The sequence below is a fragment of the Botrytis fragariae genome (assembly GCF_013461495.1).
Source record: "Botrytis fragariae strain BVB16 chromosome Unknown tig00000006, whole genome shotgun sequence".
NCBI classification, from domain to species: domain Eukaryota; kingdom Fungi; phylum Ascomycota; class Leotiomycetes; order Helotiales; family Sclerotiniaceae; genus Botrytis; species Botrytis fragariae.
In genome coordinates, this window is record NW_023500988.1 from 37,586 (window position 1) to 54,926 (window position 17,341).

General features: G+C 41.2%; 3 protein-coding genes across 3 annotated transcripts; 1 reads left to right on the forward strand and 2 right to left on the reverse strand.

Annotated features, from left to right (window-relative positions):
* Nucleotides 1-1,295: 1,295 nt before the first annotated feature.
* On the reverse strand, nt 1,296-3,520 carry Bfra_001186 (putative mfs monosaccharide protein). Its single transcript, XM_037331624.1, has 3 exons — nt 3,124-3,520; nt 2,771-3,027; nt 1,296-2,678 (listed from the first exon to the last, which is right to left on the reverse strand). Exons 1-3 carry the CDS (start codon nt 3,484-3,486, stop codon nt 1,520-1,522), a joined length of 1,779 nt encoding a protein of 592 aa, XP_037195778.1. The 5' UTR covers nt 3,487-3,520; the 3' UTR covers nt 1,296-1,519.
* Nucleotides 3,521-7,575: 4,055 nt separating this feature from the next.
* Nucleotides 7,576-10,010, forward strand: Bfra_001187 (putative pentafunctional arom protein; the record flags this gene model as incomplete). Its single annotated transcript, XM_037331625.1, has 2 exons — nt 7,576-7,587; nt 7,839-10,010. 2 exons carry the CDS (start codon nt 7,576-7,578, stop codon nt 10,008-10,010), a joined length of 2,184 nt encoding a protein of 727 aa, XP_037195779.1.
* Nucleotides 10,011-15,914: 5,904 nt separating this feature from the next.
* On the reverse strand, nt 15,915-16,655 carry Bfra_001188 (uncharacterized protein; the record flags this gene model as incomplete). Its single annotated transcript, XM_037331626.1, has 2 exons — nt 15,915-16,087; nt 16,643-16,655. 2 exons carry the CDS (start codon nt 16,653-16,655, stop codon nt 15,915-15,917), a joined length of 186 nt encoding a protein of 61 aa, XP_037195780.1.
* Nucleotides 16,656-17,341: the final 686 nt, after the last annotated feature.

Sequence of the window (17,341 nt, forward strand, 5' to 3'; positions counted from 1 at the left end):
TCAATGCTATCGATCCTAGGGTACGATACTGTATGTATAATTGGAATCTCCTTTTTTCCCTTCGTGATAAATCTTGATGAAGCATTCTCTCATTCATGAAGTCATGATATATCAAAGTTTCCATCTATCTATCAATACAAGGCTTACTTGCAACGAGCACGAAGATTGGATCTCCAAGAATTTCAATTATGGGCATAGAAATCGAGATAAGATTTTGTATTCCAAGCACAGCAGGAGATTCAAAAAAATGGAATGCTCGCTTTCTCTCTCTCCCTTTTTGCCTGAAGTCTCATGTCAACAACAAATTCCACCAAATCCCGCTCTGTCCAAATTTCTTAGAGGTCCGAGACACATGGAAGTGATAAATCTCTCAAGGCAAAATTGGTAAAACAACAGATCGTCCCCAAACGCGACAACAGGGAGATCCTTCTTTTGGAGGAAAGTTTAATATTAGACTTAAGGTGCGCCATGATGGTCACTCTTGAAGGCGCTCTTCACTTGTGCCATTTTCATTACTGAATGTTGAAATATACGGGTGTATGAAGGAGAATTTACCGCTTTCGCATATATTCGGAAAAAAAAATCTTTTATTGTTCATGTTCCTCCTACAAATCTTTGAATCGGTTTCGAACAGTCCACACAAATTATTGAATGGAACGAATTTGACCTAAGGTTATAAAGAGCGACATAAAACCATTCCTCCATGTTGGTGAAAGGTAATTTGAAACCGGGTATGGGCTGGCGCTTATTAAAAGGGGCAGAAGTTAAGGTGAATGTCGCATGAAAATCTTCCAACATTGCTGAATCAAATTGTTACTTCTTTAGTTACATATTTTTGTTGGGTATATGTATTAATTGCTTGTCGATTTATTTGTGTCTCCTTTTTGTCGGCTCCCAAATTTATACTTTCGTCGTAGATTTCCTGTACGCTTGAGGGGAAATGGTGGGGGGCAAGATTAGATGGAGATGGGGTCGTCAACCAAAGCATAACAATTCCTGTTCGATGCCTGGCAAAGAATTGTTACCGTAAATGTTGTCCGCATGTAAGGAGACGTCGAGTTGTAACGTAAATCATGAGGTGTGAGGTGTGAGGTGCGATGTGCGATGTGGTGCGTATTAATAGGGGAAAGGAAAGCCGACCTTACTGGGAGAAGTCAATACTATCCCCAATTGGACTTACACTTCTGAATCCCCTTTCTCTCAAACTCGGGTCCAAAATAACGTCGGACGCACGGCAATCATATGCTAGGTGTTGTGAAATGTGATAAAAAGTCTTTGGGACAACTGTTGAATATGAGATGTCTTTATTCATTAATCAATTAACGGCATGATGGTATATATACAAATGTAAAAATTCTACCCAATCCGACCCACGCTATGCATTGCAAAAAAACATTAACCATCAACCCATATAAAGGTGATAATATACAAAATAAGAATATCATCTCATCATACTCATCCGAACACTACCCCACAGTAAAATGCCCATATTCTCGAGGTGTCCCTCCATCACCCGAACTTAATATTTGGGAGACTGATTTCCTGCTGGAAGTCCCTCATCATGCAAAACTCCGCCTTGGCCAGCTTCATTAACTTTTTGAAGCTTACCATTTCTTGTCTCCAAATTCATAGCGTCGGTATTAATATCAGTACCCAAAGTTGCCATCGTAGCAGCATCAAAGACGTATGCATGACTTCCAATAGGCTTAACTTCCAACAAATACATGGCATCAACTTCTTCTAAAGTTCTTCCACTCGATTCGACTAGGAAGAAGAAAACGACAAAGAAAGCTGCAAGATTACATCCAGCGAAGACGTATCCATATGCATATTGGATATCGTTTGTGATAAATGGGGTGAAGAATGCAAGCATAAAGTTCCAGAACCAATTCGCCGAAGTAGCGAAAGCCATTGCGACAGCTCTGTATCGGTATGGAAACATTTCACCAATACATGCCCAAACAAGGGGTCCCCACGTACTGGCAAAACCAACGATGAAGAGGCAAGCAAAGACAATCATGACACTTCCAGCAGTTTTGGCTGTGGAACTCCCTTCTGGAGCGTCCTTGAACAAAAATTGTCCGACAGATGCAAAGATGAGGAAACACATAGTTTGCCATAGAGCAGCGATATATAAGGATTCGCGACGACGGAAGTGACGAGCCATATAGACACCGAAGAAAGTAGCTCCAACGTTTACACCACCGAGAATCATAGCAGTGACGAAGGAGTTTTTGATACCGACGCCAGCAAAGATAGTAGTACCATAATAGAAAAAGTAATTGGCACCGGTGAGTTGTTGCAACATTTGTAATCCCATTGCGAGAGAAACTCTGTAAAGCATTCTTGGGCCGGTGATGGCTTCCCACCATGGATGGTTACCGCTGGATGCCATGCGAACCTTCTCGATTTCGGCTACCTCAGTCTCAATCATTGGGTGACTTTCGTCGACGCCATAGAAGCTAGCCATGGTGGTTCGAGCCTTTGTGCCATTGTTATGATTGAAATCGTATCTGGGAGACTCTGGAAGGAAGAGGATTCCAACACCAAGGATAATTGCCCAGATAAATCCAACGCCCATAGGAATTCTGTAGGATGCTGTGCTGCTGAATGACTCGGTTCCATAGTTGATACAATCTGCGGTGAAGATTCCGATAGTAATAAAGAGTTGATAACACCTGTGATTGAACTGATTAGCCACCGCCCTCCTTAATTCTTCGATACGAGATCAATCTTTTAATGTGGGATATGATCAAAGAGGAATACTCACGAAATGACGGCTCCTCTTACAGGGACAGGGGAAGTCTCAGCCATGTACATTGGTACAAGGACCGATAATCCACCAACTCCCAAACCAGCGCACCATCTTCCCATTGCAATTCCCACCCAATCACCAGGACCAACAGCAATCTGTGCAACAACGCCAACACAAAACATCATACACCAAGGTGGGATACATGTTCTGCGTCCGAATCTATTCGCAAGAGGTCCAGCAATCAAACATCCGATCAAGGTACCGATGGATAACTAGAACTTATTAGTACCATTTTTTGGAGTGAGAAAGTGAGGAAGGGGGGATGGTCTCAAATAAAAGAACGGAGTAAGAACGGAGTAAGAACATACCAAGCCAACAATTAATCCAGATCGCACATTTGTGAAATAGTATCCAGTAGGATATTTTGCTAAGTTCGTCGTTCTTTGACCAAACCTCTCAAGGAAAACATTCATCTCCAAGAATCCAGAAATTTGTCCAGTATCGTAACCAAAGATAAATCCACCCATTGCAACCAAGATGGTCATGAATATAGTGCGTAAAGTGATGGAAGGAACATGGAGATTTTCGTATTGATGAACAGCCTTTTCGGAATTGGCATTGAAAGCCCTGGCTCCAGTTGTGGCTTCCATCGAGTTATTTCCTGAATTGACAACAGTTGATGGATGGCTGTCATCGACACCGCCATTGCGATTGCGACCAAAGCGAGCCATGATCACTGATGATTGACGAACACAATGTGAGATCGACTTTGCTAGAAATTAAAGTTTATTCGAAAGTTAAAATAATAGAAAAAAACTGATGAAGGTAAAAACTTATGAGACGAAAAACGGATGCAGAGGGGAGGATGTAAGTAAATATATCTTAATGTGACGTCCAGTCTAACCATGAGACTAGAACTGAATGGGCATCCGCTCGCTGCTCGGCCTTGTTATTTCTCGTGTCAAACAATGATACTAGATTTGAAATGAAAAAAGTTACCCAATTGACAGAGTTTTGAGACGGGGGTAAGCCGAGTCTTCCTGACTCTTCACCTCCGGCGGTGATATCTCACTAACAGTTTGTGACAATCCCAGGTCCGAGAGGTCATAAGGAATTCACGACAGGGAATGATAAAGTGGAATAGTTGGAGTGTCTTTAAAACTAACCTCCATATGGAGTTTCTGGAGTCCCCAAGGATCCATAGAAGGTGGTCCATTGTTCGAAAAAATTCTGGTTGATTTTTAAACTCTTAGTGAAATGGAAAAATGGCCAAGAAATGACGTCGTTCATGATGGTTTGTCCCTTTTTTTACGAGCGGCCCGGATATTTACCATTGAGCGGATGCAATTCCATAAGGAAACCCCCCTGAAAGATCCATACATCTTAATGGAAACTCCAATCAATTGTCGCGTGTTTTGGTTTAAGAATCAAGTCGACACCCACAATGGCTGAGCATATGGAGATATGGAGATTTGGAGATTTGGACGGTCCTTTTCTCGGTGACATTATCTCAACTTCTGGGTAGTGGTGAGTAGTCAAGTCCCTCTTGTTGACGTGTCCAAGTCAAGTAATTTGATTGATCATCCACAGGAAGTAATTGAGATGGCCTTTACTTTTTCATACGGGGTATCGGGGACTCCATGGTTGGAGAAATTGGAGTGCAGAAATCGGGTTACAATTGGAGATTTGGAGAATTTGGAGGAGTGGATACCAAGTAATTCTATGAGGCGTTGCGGGTGTGGCGTTCGACTATATGGGAAGATGACGTTCGATAGGGCGATGGCCAAAAAATCAAACTGCTGCGACATCATCAGATTAATCGATAAAGGAGATTGAAGAAAAAAAATCCAAACGACATGAGCAATTGAGTTTCTAGAATTTTCGAAACACGACAATCATATAATTGAGATGCTCGCCCAACGGTGAATGAAAAAAGAAGATAAAACAGTAGACTACTACAATCAAAAAAATCCCTTCTAGTGAGTTTCGCCCTCTGGAAACTAATGGGTAACGTCGTTTATTTCGTACCTGCTACACACCTAGGTAGACATCAGACCTCATTCATTTTTGAACGGAATCCGGAATGGCCGGATCGGATCGGAGATACATGTGTAAGCAATTCCATCCTATCTCGATTGAGATCCAGCTTGAACTGAATTGGAATCAGATGTTTGTGCGCAAAGATTCCGGTGTCAATCGGGTATACTACGGCTTAACCCAATGACTTTTCAAGCGTGGGGGATTATTTTTCTTGAGGTGGGGTGATTGTGGAGTAAGGAGAAACTTTTCACCTTGGAACCGACACACGTGAAGGAGGTGAGATACAACATATCGTCGTCATTAACCACGTATATATACAAATCAACAAACCAGGCAAATGAGTTACCGGTGTTTGAAGTTTTTATTGATAGGTATGTGACTGTTGACCGACCTTTTCCCCATGTTCAACGAAGTCAGCTTTTACCCCTCAACTTGTGATATTCTGGGGTAGCTCTCTTGCCATCTTTGCGGGAGGGAAACATGTTGATTAATAAATTGTGGGAAATCTAGTTCTGTCTTGAGTCCCGTATTGACGTTGGTATTTGTATGTATCTTTGTCAAACCAGACTTGGGGAGTGACAATCTAGGGAGTGGCATGCACAACAACAAAAGTGATGTTCTGGCTTGATTCCTCTCATCGAAAGGTACTGGAAGAATTCACTCACACTTGTGAGATGTAGACTTTACACATTCGCCCATCTTCCTTTTCCCAGGAATCAATTTCGGAGCATCGATAAGTATCTCTCAATCCAAAGGATATACAGAGAACGAAATTCTCAACAACTTCCCTCATCTTATGCACCATCATCCAGATAAAGAAGCTCTTAGGAGAGACTTCTCATCCTAAAACTCCTATTTCACATGGTTATATCATGTGGGTTATCCTCGAAATATCAATAAAACTGCAAGCCAAGGTGGAAGTATCTTATGAACAAGCAGTAAATGATCCTTCCACCGCTCAGATGACATAAATCTTGAGATGAGAAAGAGAAAGTTTTGAAATGTTCGGTCGGCACCGAAGGATAACGGATTGTCGATGTTTTGATTTGATTGAGCAGGTGAAGAGGCAAAACTCTAAATATATTTTTCCGTTAAATGGGGTATGGTTGATGGATGTTTTGCATGCCAGATAAAGACAATTCAACCTCCAAACTTTCCAAAGTTCATTGTCAGTTGAGTAACGAGAAGGTCCTTTCCAGAGTGTACTAACCACATAAACTTATCATCCACAAAACCGTTCCATTATTTGAGATCTTGACTACGTATGTATGTCAATATCCACCAAACAAATCCATTCGCATGAAGATGTCGATACAACTCCATAGAGTGATGAAGAAATTAATTTGAAACTCGTATGAAAATCTACTGGGTATTCAGGCAAAATGTATGGATAAATCCTTCGTTCAAAGTATTCTCAAAGTATTTCTACATTTCTCTATGTGGGTGTAACGTACCACCAAAACGTGAAATCTATATCCTTACGCCGCTGATCTGCATATGGAGATGTTATTCTAGAACTCATAGAATTCAATCTGATTGTCTTTTCCAGTCAGTTTTTCTTTTCTTCTAGGACTACCAAGGCTTTGTCGATGTCAAGGATCTCAAAGGCTTGGAGTTGTAGAACCTGACTAGTAATCTTATTCTCTGCTAAGTAGGTACAATTTGTAGGTATACTGATCTAGGTAAGCAAGACCAAGACAGAAAATGAGGATATCAACATGTATGTATAATCTATCTATCTTGCTGTATGTGAATTACACGAAGAAAGGTCGGTATCTAATCCCTCGGTATGAGTAGTCTAAGCTATACACCGTCTCCCCTCAAACATGATACTTTTGATCAATCCATCCGTCCTCATAGAAACGAACAAGCAATATATTGAATGGAAGGTGTTCGGGGATTAATTTGTTGAATCCTTTTCCACAACTATAAAAAACGAAATATCCATCTATTTTCTTGCCTATCGAGATTATCATTGGCGGAAGATTATTACCCCCTGGCTACCGACCAATTTTACCTCCACTTCTCCAAATTCCCCATCTTTTGGCATTCCCCTTAGTATTTCCCCCCAGTTCAACATCACATCTAAACCTATCGCCCTCAAATTTATATGCAGGGTCGCAAGGTTCCCTTTAAACAAAGCTGCTTTGTCGGTGGAACAATCTTCACCGAGAGTGAGTTTGTTATCTTTTCTATTTTTCCATAACCGTTGCTGTTCAATCCGAGGACGAGATTTCTTTCTCTTTTTCCACCTTGAACTTGGCATGAGATTGCATGAGAATGGCTTGAATATTACTCGCTACTCGATGGATTAAGGAAAAACACACGCCACTACCAACACCAGAAGGGCAAACTCAATCTAAAGAACAAGAGATTGATAGAGAAAAAACGGCATCAACACACACAAGTGAACGAAGCAATCGCCCGATCGAGCCTGTCTCTAAAATCCTATCAAGATCATAACTCCGTTTACCATTCTTCATTCTCCGTTGCATGAACTTCTTCCAATAGTTCATCACTTCAATCAGCCTTCTTTCTAAACCACCCCCCCTTCATCCCCCTTCCAAAACTTAATCGAAAACTCTCCGGCGAAATTTCGACAGCCTCTCGAACATTCTCTAGCAAACCAACGAGCTCCCAATAAGCAATCGCAATCACACCACACCTCAATTCAATATTATATTGCAGTGCAGTGCATGGAAATATCCGATATCAATTTTACCTCCCATACCTTTTCCTCTCAAAGTTGGCCCAGAGTTCTACCTTCTCTTTCAACTCGGATGTCTATCACTGTCACTCCCGCACTTTTATTTAAAAATCACGGGCTGCCATGTAGTACAGAGAAATTTAGTATGAAATCGATTTTATCCTAACCTTGAGATTATTGGACTTATACATACCTACAAAGGTACATACATTAATATCGCAAACAAGATATTAATTCTACTTTCAAGCTGCAACTATCGCCAACCCCGAACTTAATACTCGAGGCCACCATTCATATTGCGCCTTCGATAGTACCTCATTAATATTTTACCGTCAGAAATACTTTAAGCCTGTTTACCCAGGTACAACACCATCCTCTTCAAATCTAACAACCGGCAAAATTATTCGTCAAGAAGCTTTCGTCCGAAATTCTGGAGGTCATCAAGAACTTCCTCAAAAATTCTCCAATCTGTCAATTATAAATTCCAGCGAATCTATGGCAACCAAACAACAACAATCGTCTCCGACGCCTACGCGGCCGAAGAGCACAAATGGAATTATTAATGGGAGTAAAGCTGGTATGGGAGATGAGAGGATAGTTGTAATTGTTTTTGGGCAAGGCCAAGATAGAATTGTTCCTGTTTTCGCGGACGTACTGGGGAAACCACATAGGATGGCCACCAGCTTTTCGGATGTTGGAGAAAAAGATCATGGAACTGTTATAGGAATAGCAGCAAGTGATGCAAAGGGTGATATTGAATCCCGAAATCGTTCATTAATCGTCGCTATCAATGCTCATTGTGTGGCTTTGGGGATGCCACCAGATTTAAATCTATCGGCGTCAACAGATTATGAATTTCTTTACACAGAGACACCATTTTTCCGAAGAGATCTTTCACGATTTATCGCATTCATTTTGGGTCAAATAAGTCATCATGAAGCACTCATTACGAAACCGAGAACTTATTTCATATCTACCACGTTCCCAGATGTTCGGACGGCATTATCTAATTTAGATATTCTTTCAGTTGGATCAGATGCAGTAGAAATTCGCGTCGATTTACTAAAAGAAGGTCTAACTGATGGAACGTTCAATTCTGTACCAAGCTTGAGTTACGTTGGGGAACAAGTCATGCTACTGAGACAGCGTACAGAATTACCCATAATTTTTACGACCAGATGTACGAGAGAAAATGGTCGATTTCCTATGGACAACCCGGAACTCTATTACGAATACCTCTACCGAGCTATACAGTGGGGATGTGAATATATTGATGTTGAGGTTTGGTTACCAGAGGATATTAGAAAAAGATTGTTTGAGCAAAGAGGAAATAGTAGGATCATTTCGGCATTCCATGACTTCTCCGGAACATTCAAATGGCCATCGCTTCAGGCTCAAAACATCTTCCAAGAGAGCCGGAAATACGGAGATATTGTCAAGATGATTACCATTATTAATTCTATGTCTGAGAATTATGAACTTGAGTACTTTCGTTCTCAAATCAAAGCCAATTATCCTGATGGACCTCCATTATCTGCCGTCAATATGGGACAACTCGGACAATTATCTCGTGCTCTCAATACAGTCTTTTCACCTATCACCCATCCTTTACTCCCTATCGTCGCGGCCCCAGGTCAAATGAGTGCCGCAGAGATTAATGGTGCTCTAGCAACCATGGGTCAATTGCCAAAGAAAAACATTTACGCTATCGGGACCTTCCGCACCACTCCTCAAGCAACCTTCTTCGAGAAATGTTTCAATGAATTAGGGTTACCACATAATTTTGCATCATTAGATCGAGGTGTCAAAGGATCCGTCGAAGCTTTCTGTTTACAACCTAATTTTGGTGGCGCATATATCAATCCACCTCTTCCATCTTCACAGCCATACATACCGATGCTATCAGACGCCGCGCGTACTATTGGAGCTGTTGATACTATTGTTGTGCGAGGTGAAGGTCCATCATCAACTTTCATAGGGGATAATGCGACATGGAAAGGTATTCGTGCAACTCTTACACGTGATTTCGCACCTTCGGCATATAAAGATCGAGCTGCTATTATTTTATCGAGTAATGGAGAAGATGCCGCGTCGGTAATATTCGCACTTAGGAGCCTTAATATTGGAAAAATCTATACAATTGGGTTCAAGGCACATGGACCTTTGGCGGCGGGTGTCGAGTCTTTCACTTCAATGGAAAGTGTTACAAAATCCGACATTCCATTTGCGATAATATCAGCTTTACCACCCGAGAAGACTCATTTGGTACAACCTCTTCTCAGATACTTTAATGGAAGGGATTCTAGAGGACAAGGAAAAGTATTCGTTGACCTTGCTCATGGACCAAGGAAAGGAGACCCATTGGCTGTCGCAGAAGGATGTGGATGGACAGCTTATGGAGTTGCTGATACGAGTGCCTTTACAACAGTAGAGACGCTAAGATTATTGGTCGGACAAAACGTTCCATATAGTTTTGTTAGGTTAGCAAGTGGGAGAGGCTTATACTGATTTCTCGAAAGCGAGTGGATTTGTCTTAGGGTAGGCTGTATATGAATCTGGAAGTAAGAGCGACGCGCTTGTGATGATATCAGTGCATGGTGTGGTGTTCTCTCTATTTTTAATGAGGCAGGCGTTAATGAGTGGTATGCAGTGGGGCGAAACCGCGAATATACGAACGAGGTGAATGTAGATGAGACTTGAGTGTGGGGGTGGTTTCATTGATTAGGCTATGGATTTGTGCACTTTCAGGTGTAAAGAGTCGGGATCATGTTTAGACTGAGGATTGAGGATTGAGGGTTAAGGATTAGGAATTGAAGGTTGCATTGTCTTTTTATTTCATGGAATTTAGTCTTTCAATTAGATGCAACAATGTGGAAGACACAACATTATCAGAGATATCGGTCAGATGTATTTATTACGCCTTGAGACATTTCCTTTTAATCTGCTCTAATTCTGGTTGGAGTAGGTAAATGCGCGCTTTTTCTCTCTCGTAATATTCCCGTCATGAAAACCCCCACTACGAATCACTACCCCGCCTTTTCACTGTACCAGTATCTTGTATGAGATTTGTGAAGACTCCAATATTTGAATATCCTGTTGCCCATACCATCCTATCTTGTTGTACCATCATTTCCTTCATCACAAACCCTCTAGGGATTAAGACTAAGTCTTGAAAGACTTGTAGTATTTGCACGTCGTTGTTTGGGAAGCAGACGGAAGGGTTTCCATTGGAATGTGTGGTAAATCTCCCAACCTATCTTCCAAGCTCATTGCTTTCCAAGGTGCATATTAAATTTATACCTTCGAGGTTTCGGTATGAATTTTTGAACTCAGAAGTCCCCAATCACTCAAAATCTACTTTTCTAAAACAATTATGTTTGACTGGAATATAATCGTCCCGAAATTTCACTGCCCCTCCTCCGCTCTCTCTCCTCCACCCCGACTTAACAAGCCAACTCTATTGAATCTCTCTCTCGCTCGTAAAAGATACAAATAATGAAGGCTAGCTATTGTGCCAAACTTCTTAATCCCTTCCACCATCCCGATCTAAGTCTCTCCTTTCACTTTCCGCTCGTTAAGCACCGTAATTAACTTTGAGACTTTTCTGCTTGGGTGCAGAGTTTCAAATTTTGGAATATTTTGATCTAGGAATGGACCGTCAATCACTCCGGCATTATGTTGAACAGAAATAGCCATGGCCGGTTTAGATACTTATAAAGAGAACGAGCTGATGGTTAAATGAGAGAGAATGAGCCTCGTGTCAAAGATAAGAGTTGAGCTCAGTCGACGGCCAACAAAGTGAATCACACGCGCGCAATCGGCGATCTTCTTGAATTTGAGGACTATGATGCTCTATGAACTTTCCGAAAAACACGCGAGGTTATTCTTGACTATTGAAGAACTTCGGTGAAGTATAAGAAAATGATGAATGATATCGAACGAAATTTAAAGGCGCATCGGTCCGTCAATTCGAGGGTTTGAATCAAGAGGTGAATGGTTGTCACTTGCAGTTCCTTCAATTATAGAAATCACACCATTGAAAATGTACAGCCCTGAGTTATTGCAATGATCTCCCTCCAGTAAATTTTGAGTATTTGACGTGTTAAGGCCCTCGGGATGTCGAGGGGGAAACGGGTAGGACACAAAAATGAAGTCGAGTTCCAGGCGAAATTACTCTCCTTACCCGCGCTCTTGAAATTACGCCTCTACTGCGCTTCATCGTCAGATTTCTTTCTATTTGAAATTTAGTGATTCTCAAATAGTAGCGAATATGGCACTGGCATAACAGCTGGTCGGCGATGTTGCGCTTAGGTTCACGGCCAGCGTCATTCAAATTTCATCATTTTGATGCAACTCCTGTGATATGAACAATCATGGTCTGAAAAATACATTATTTGATATTCTTTGCTAGTTAAAAAATTCAACCGATTTTAATACCAGAGCGAGAGCTTAAACCTTGGGGGAAAGAAAGCGGCAATGGGCTTCTCTCGCTCCCATAGTGACCCAAGATTAAATGCCAACATTATGAGTAAGGTAGTTTTGACACAGTCACTTGACTTGAAGAATTAATGTTTATCTTTGGCACATTGCACAGCAATCCAACCATAAATCTGACAGCAAGGTATTGTTCTAGGAGCTAGTGAACCTCATCAACTTTGTAAATCAAAAATACCCGTCAAAGTATCTCAAATGCAGGATAAATTGAAATTGAACGAGGTAGTCGATAATATCCTTTCACACTGATCATCTAACACGACCTGGGTGTCTTTCGCAAGTAAAAACTCAAATTGATCCCGACTTAAGATACAAGGGACGGAGACGTGAGATGGGAATTGCGTAAGACTTGAGGCTGAAATCCAATCAATGACCCTTCAAAGAATTATCAGATCATCAGATACCTAGTGGTATCCTACATACATAGAAGCTAAAATTTACTGTACTACAGCTATAAAAACACTAATTCTGAGGTAAAATACATGTAGTAAGATATTGATCACGAGGTTCGTAAGTGGCAGGTAGATGTAGACCTCATCCCTATTAGGGAATAACTACATTATTTGAGACAAGACCTTGACAATAGCTGAAGCCACGCGAAGTGCATAAATCTGGGGAAATATGGGGTATTATCCAAGATGACATGCGTATGCAAATTTAATAAAAGTTATTCTATTAATTTGTAAAATCTGCAAGTACTTAACTTGAGATTGGTGGGAAAAGTAAATTGTCTGAGAGCATTAATAAATAAATGAATGTACCCTTAGTTGATAAATTATTGACAAAATTTAAGATGAAGATGGATACAAAATCGATACCCAAGGCAATGGCTTGGATCCAAGTGTAAATCTGTTGAGGTCTCGTCGAAGAGAAAGAAAAAAAATAAGAAGAAGAGGAGGAAATGCCAATATACTTGTGATGTCAGTAATTGTCCCACCGGGGGTTGTTGAAGTGGGTTCAAATCACTGCGGAGAGAGGGTGGCGGACCGAACCGACCGTGGCATCTTCTTGTTTGAATTAATCGTTGAAATGAGTGTGAATCATAATACACGGGACGTCGGACCCATTTCATATACGTGCCGTCTATCATATGTTAAGCTGAATGGAAAGATTCCGTTCTACGATACTCACGTATAAGAAGAGATGTAAATTCTGGGAGGGGCTTTTTCTTGAGTTGCTTGCAATAGTCGGCAAGTCACCTGTATGTAACTTGGCATTTTTGGTTGAGAGTATAGTGTGTCCTCTTTCTGTATGTCTATTCCTCAATTCTTGGGGAACTAGGAGAGGTAGTAGATGAGTCACCAAAACTGTTGTAATAAGCGGATTGAAGTCTTCCATTCTGCCTGATTCGGACATTTAGTGGTAGTGTTACAGAGGAGGTGGTGCACTGGGTAGTTAATCATGATCATGCTTATGAGCCTCTGTTGTCTAGATGTACTCTTTCCAGTACCTCCATATGAGCTTTGGCACCAATCTCGTCTCAACATGATTAGTGATATGAGACAAACAAAATGGCAGATCATGAAAGTTGGGCATCTCTGGCGCGTGAAAGAGATGTGATATGTATCTTGTACCTAGGTATACGGATGTATTGTCCCGATTTATATTAGGAAACTTCAGACGATAGACCCTGAATTGACCAATGCCATGTTGTCCGACGCAGGTTATCCGAATACTACATGGAGCATCATACACACATCTTACTGTTGAGCTACGAGTCACGATTAATGGATGTCTCCTGCATGACGGAGATGCTACTCCTTGAAGCGTCAAGCGTGCTGGGGGATGGGTATTTGGCAACTCGATTTTATAATATACTTTGGATCGGCCCATAATATGTAGATCTTCGGGAGTGATTCGGGAGTGATGCTATCCTGTAAAGTTGTAAACGGATACGTGAGTAGCATCCTCATCCGTGGTATGAAGATTACACAAGAGGGGACGAGACGGATAATGTCATACCTCGTATCACGATTAATCAAATCGCGGTAGTTGATTCGTATCTGCACCATTCAACTGACTCGACTTTGTCCCAGAGAAGATTGCTGAATTACTGAACCCCAGACACTTCGGGAACACAGACCATTGAAAAAGGGTCACACAGTAATATACAGAAAAACGTGTTTGTGGTGTGTTCAAAAGGCTGTGAATCTGTGATGCTGGGTAGAAGTGGAGTGGCGCTTTGCATTTTGCGGGGAAGTGGTTTCAAATAGTCCAAAATGTAATTTCAATTCATATGATTCCTCCTACCTACCATGCAGCATTTCTTCCCAACTTAATTTCAACATTTTGAACATGTTTGGATATGAAGTTACAATTTATGGGATTAAGATCATATATTCGAAGCATAAATCAAGTATTAAGATCGATGGACAACCTGGTTTCCCGCGACTTAATCACACAATTATTGATGAATGTTAGATGAGATGTATCGCTATCCACATATTTGATGGTTATATAGGTCAAGGAATAACTCTAATACGACGTTATGATCTGTGATCTACTACAATATTTTTGAATATCATTTCGAGATGAAGATATCACATTATTTCGCAACTTCTCAAAACGTTAATATCTCGGACATTTCAGAATGACGGAAATTTCCCGAGGCCTGCTTCTTGAGGTTTCGGAGGAAACATTGCTGTTTGGTTTAGTCGTCGGCAATTTGAAGAAGTGACACGGAAGTATCGATGGTTTAAGATGGATGGATGGTAATTGAGGTTACATTCAATATTTAATCTCCATAAAGACATTTTTTCTCTCTCCATGAATGTTGTCGTCAGCGTGGCTCGCATTGGCGCATTGAGATGATCTAAGATGATTTCGGAAGCGAAGCCGTTGAAGATGAGACTAGGGGGGAAATTAGAAGCTTTTCGGATTTCTACTTGAGAGTCACTACCCGTTGGCAAAGTCTTGTTTTTACAGTCTCACAGGTTCACAGTCTCACCATTTCACAATCTAAAAATGCAGGCGCTCCAATCATTGATTTTATGTCATCAATCAAAGAGCACTACGAAGCTTTACATAGAGCTTAACTTCAAATATGCTTGGCAGGACCGTGAAGTCCGCGAAGAATAACCTTCCGTCGTGAATTGAACAAGATGATATATCCAAGTTAAATTTTATTCCAATTTCAAGGGGACTCGGGTCCAGGAATAACCCCAGGAATTAGCAAAAGGTAAAGTTGTGGGTTGTGTGTTATGGCCCTTATGAGTTATGGGTTTGAAGGAGGGTTTTTTTTACTCCTCTGTGGATAATGAGGGATAGCTTCGGGGATCACAGGAATTTTGGACAAGTCATTCGACCAAGCGTCTAGCGTCTAGAATATATATATTTTGAGCTACTCCATATTTGGGTCTCAATTGTGGGGAGGTAAATACGTGATGAAGTGGGAAACCGAGGGAAATGTAAATAGTACCGGCCGGTACCGTTGCAGTGTGAATGCAGAAATGCAGAAATGCAGAGATCTGAGATTGAGAGATTCAGCGAGGTAAAGATTATAGTGCGACCTTAGCCACAGTCCCAAATCCACGGAGTAATCAGAAAGAGGGTTAGGTATTCATGTTAGAAAGTCATAAGTGACTCGCAAATTATGCAGGAAAGCGCCGTAACTTTTTTTCTTCTAACTAAGGTTGTAGTTACCTTCAATCCTTCCTTCTCAATTTACCCCCTTTACATCGGTTGGTTCACTTGGTCATTTCCCTGCCATGGTAACATATCATTTTGACAGCAGATCAAGGACCAAGGTTGATCTAATCGAATTTTACAAGAAAACAAGGAGAGGGCCGAGAGGGGTGATTCGGGAGATTAGGAGTGGAGATGTAAGCTCATTACCTTGAATTTTTGTCACGGTATACTTACTACTGAGTCCTGACTGACTGATCTTTTTCTAGGGTTCCTGGTGTTTAAAAATACTAGTTAGGTACAGCGCAATGAGCGCTTGCAAACGACATGTGTGTTAACGAGGCCAGCGAACCAGTTGTTGTTTTTGTTTTTCTCATAACCCCAGTTTTTCAATTGATATATCGGAGCCACGATCTCCAATACGGTAAATGGTCCGTGGGATACTGCATTTACTGCATTTTGCACGTCTTTGCCATAAAGTTCGATAGACTCATGATCATCTTGGTGTCTAGTATCTAGTATCTACAGAGTAAGTAAACTTTCAGGTACCCGACAATTATCCTTCGTTCTCATCGCATCTTTTACTTTTACTTTCACCCGAATTCCGGATCGAGTCCAATCATGCATTAAAGGAATTTATCCTTCATATTTTACTATTTGATGAATATCTGCACGAATGGATGGAACTTTGGGAGAATAGAAGAACGGCACATTCAAAATGAAGGATTAGATCATGATCATGACCACCACCACCATCATCATCATTGACACTACCTCCTCTACTACCTCTACCAAAAATCTTTTGACAATGTAATACCACCTAGGTCTCATTTGCAACAATGCACTAACAATCCCTGAGGATGCATACATACCTAGATCGTAACAGCTTTCTCTCTCTCTCTAGCTTCAACCTCCCCGCAATCTTCCCTACCAAAGTATCCAGAATATCCCCCTGTCTTTTTTTTAAACTGCTGTCGTGCCTCGCTTTCCTTCGAGAATCTTTTTACTTTCTTACCAGGTACGATATTTCTGCATCTCTAAACAAGTGATCACACCCCCATCTTCCTCTTATGACAAGGACATGGTGGGACGGCGCATTCGTTCTTAACCCTTAACATACAACCCTCATCTCATGCTCCCGTACTTTTGAGCTCTGTCTTTTCTTACTCACCGATACCAATCATCTCACATACTTCTAATCCTAGCCCATTACACATTACCACGAACCGCCACGTCTAATTCCAATTATATACTTTCTTTTCCCTCTGCTCGATACTTGAATGCAAACTCTCACCAAACTTAACACCATAATATATCAACCATCAACCGTCAACCGTCAATTTGTCAACTGATCAACGAAAATAGCCTGGAATATATCCCTGAGAGCAGTATTTCGGTCGATGACTATCCGATCATCTCTGTAATTGGATCACATCTGCAATTGGCGAACGAATAACGGTTACCATTACTTTGGGAAGCTCCCATCGACCCGAGAATTCGTCGAACATCCAATACCTAACCAAAAACCGAAGAGGATACGACGTACATACATAAATACATCATCCATTTGACCAAGTCTGAATCGGAAATTATTTGCATACTTCCCCCCCCCCAAAACCACCACACTCGTAATGTTTTGTGCATTGCGTCTCGACCAATCTTTATGATGTGACGAATCTTATTATTACTGTACAACAATAATTTCTTCTTTCGCCTTTTCT

What these genes read in the sequence shown, in the direction of transcription:
- Bfra_001186 (XM_037331624.1), bottom strand. Translation starts at nt 3,486, where the DNA reads ATGGCTCGCTTTGGTCGCAATCGCAATGGCGGTGTCGATGACAGCCAT. An exon ending in CTGGATTAATTGTTGGCTTG is followed by an intron (nt 3,028 to 3,123) that starts GTATGTTCTTAC and finishes AATAAGTTCTAG; the next exon opens with TTATCCATCGGTACCTTGAT. An exon ending in GTAAGAGGAGCCGTCATTTC is followed by an intron (nt 2,679 to 2,770) that starts GTGAGTATTCCT and finishes GTTCAATCACAG; the next exon opens with GTGTTATCAACTCTTTATTA.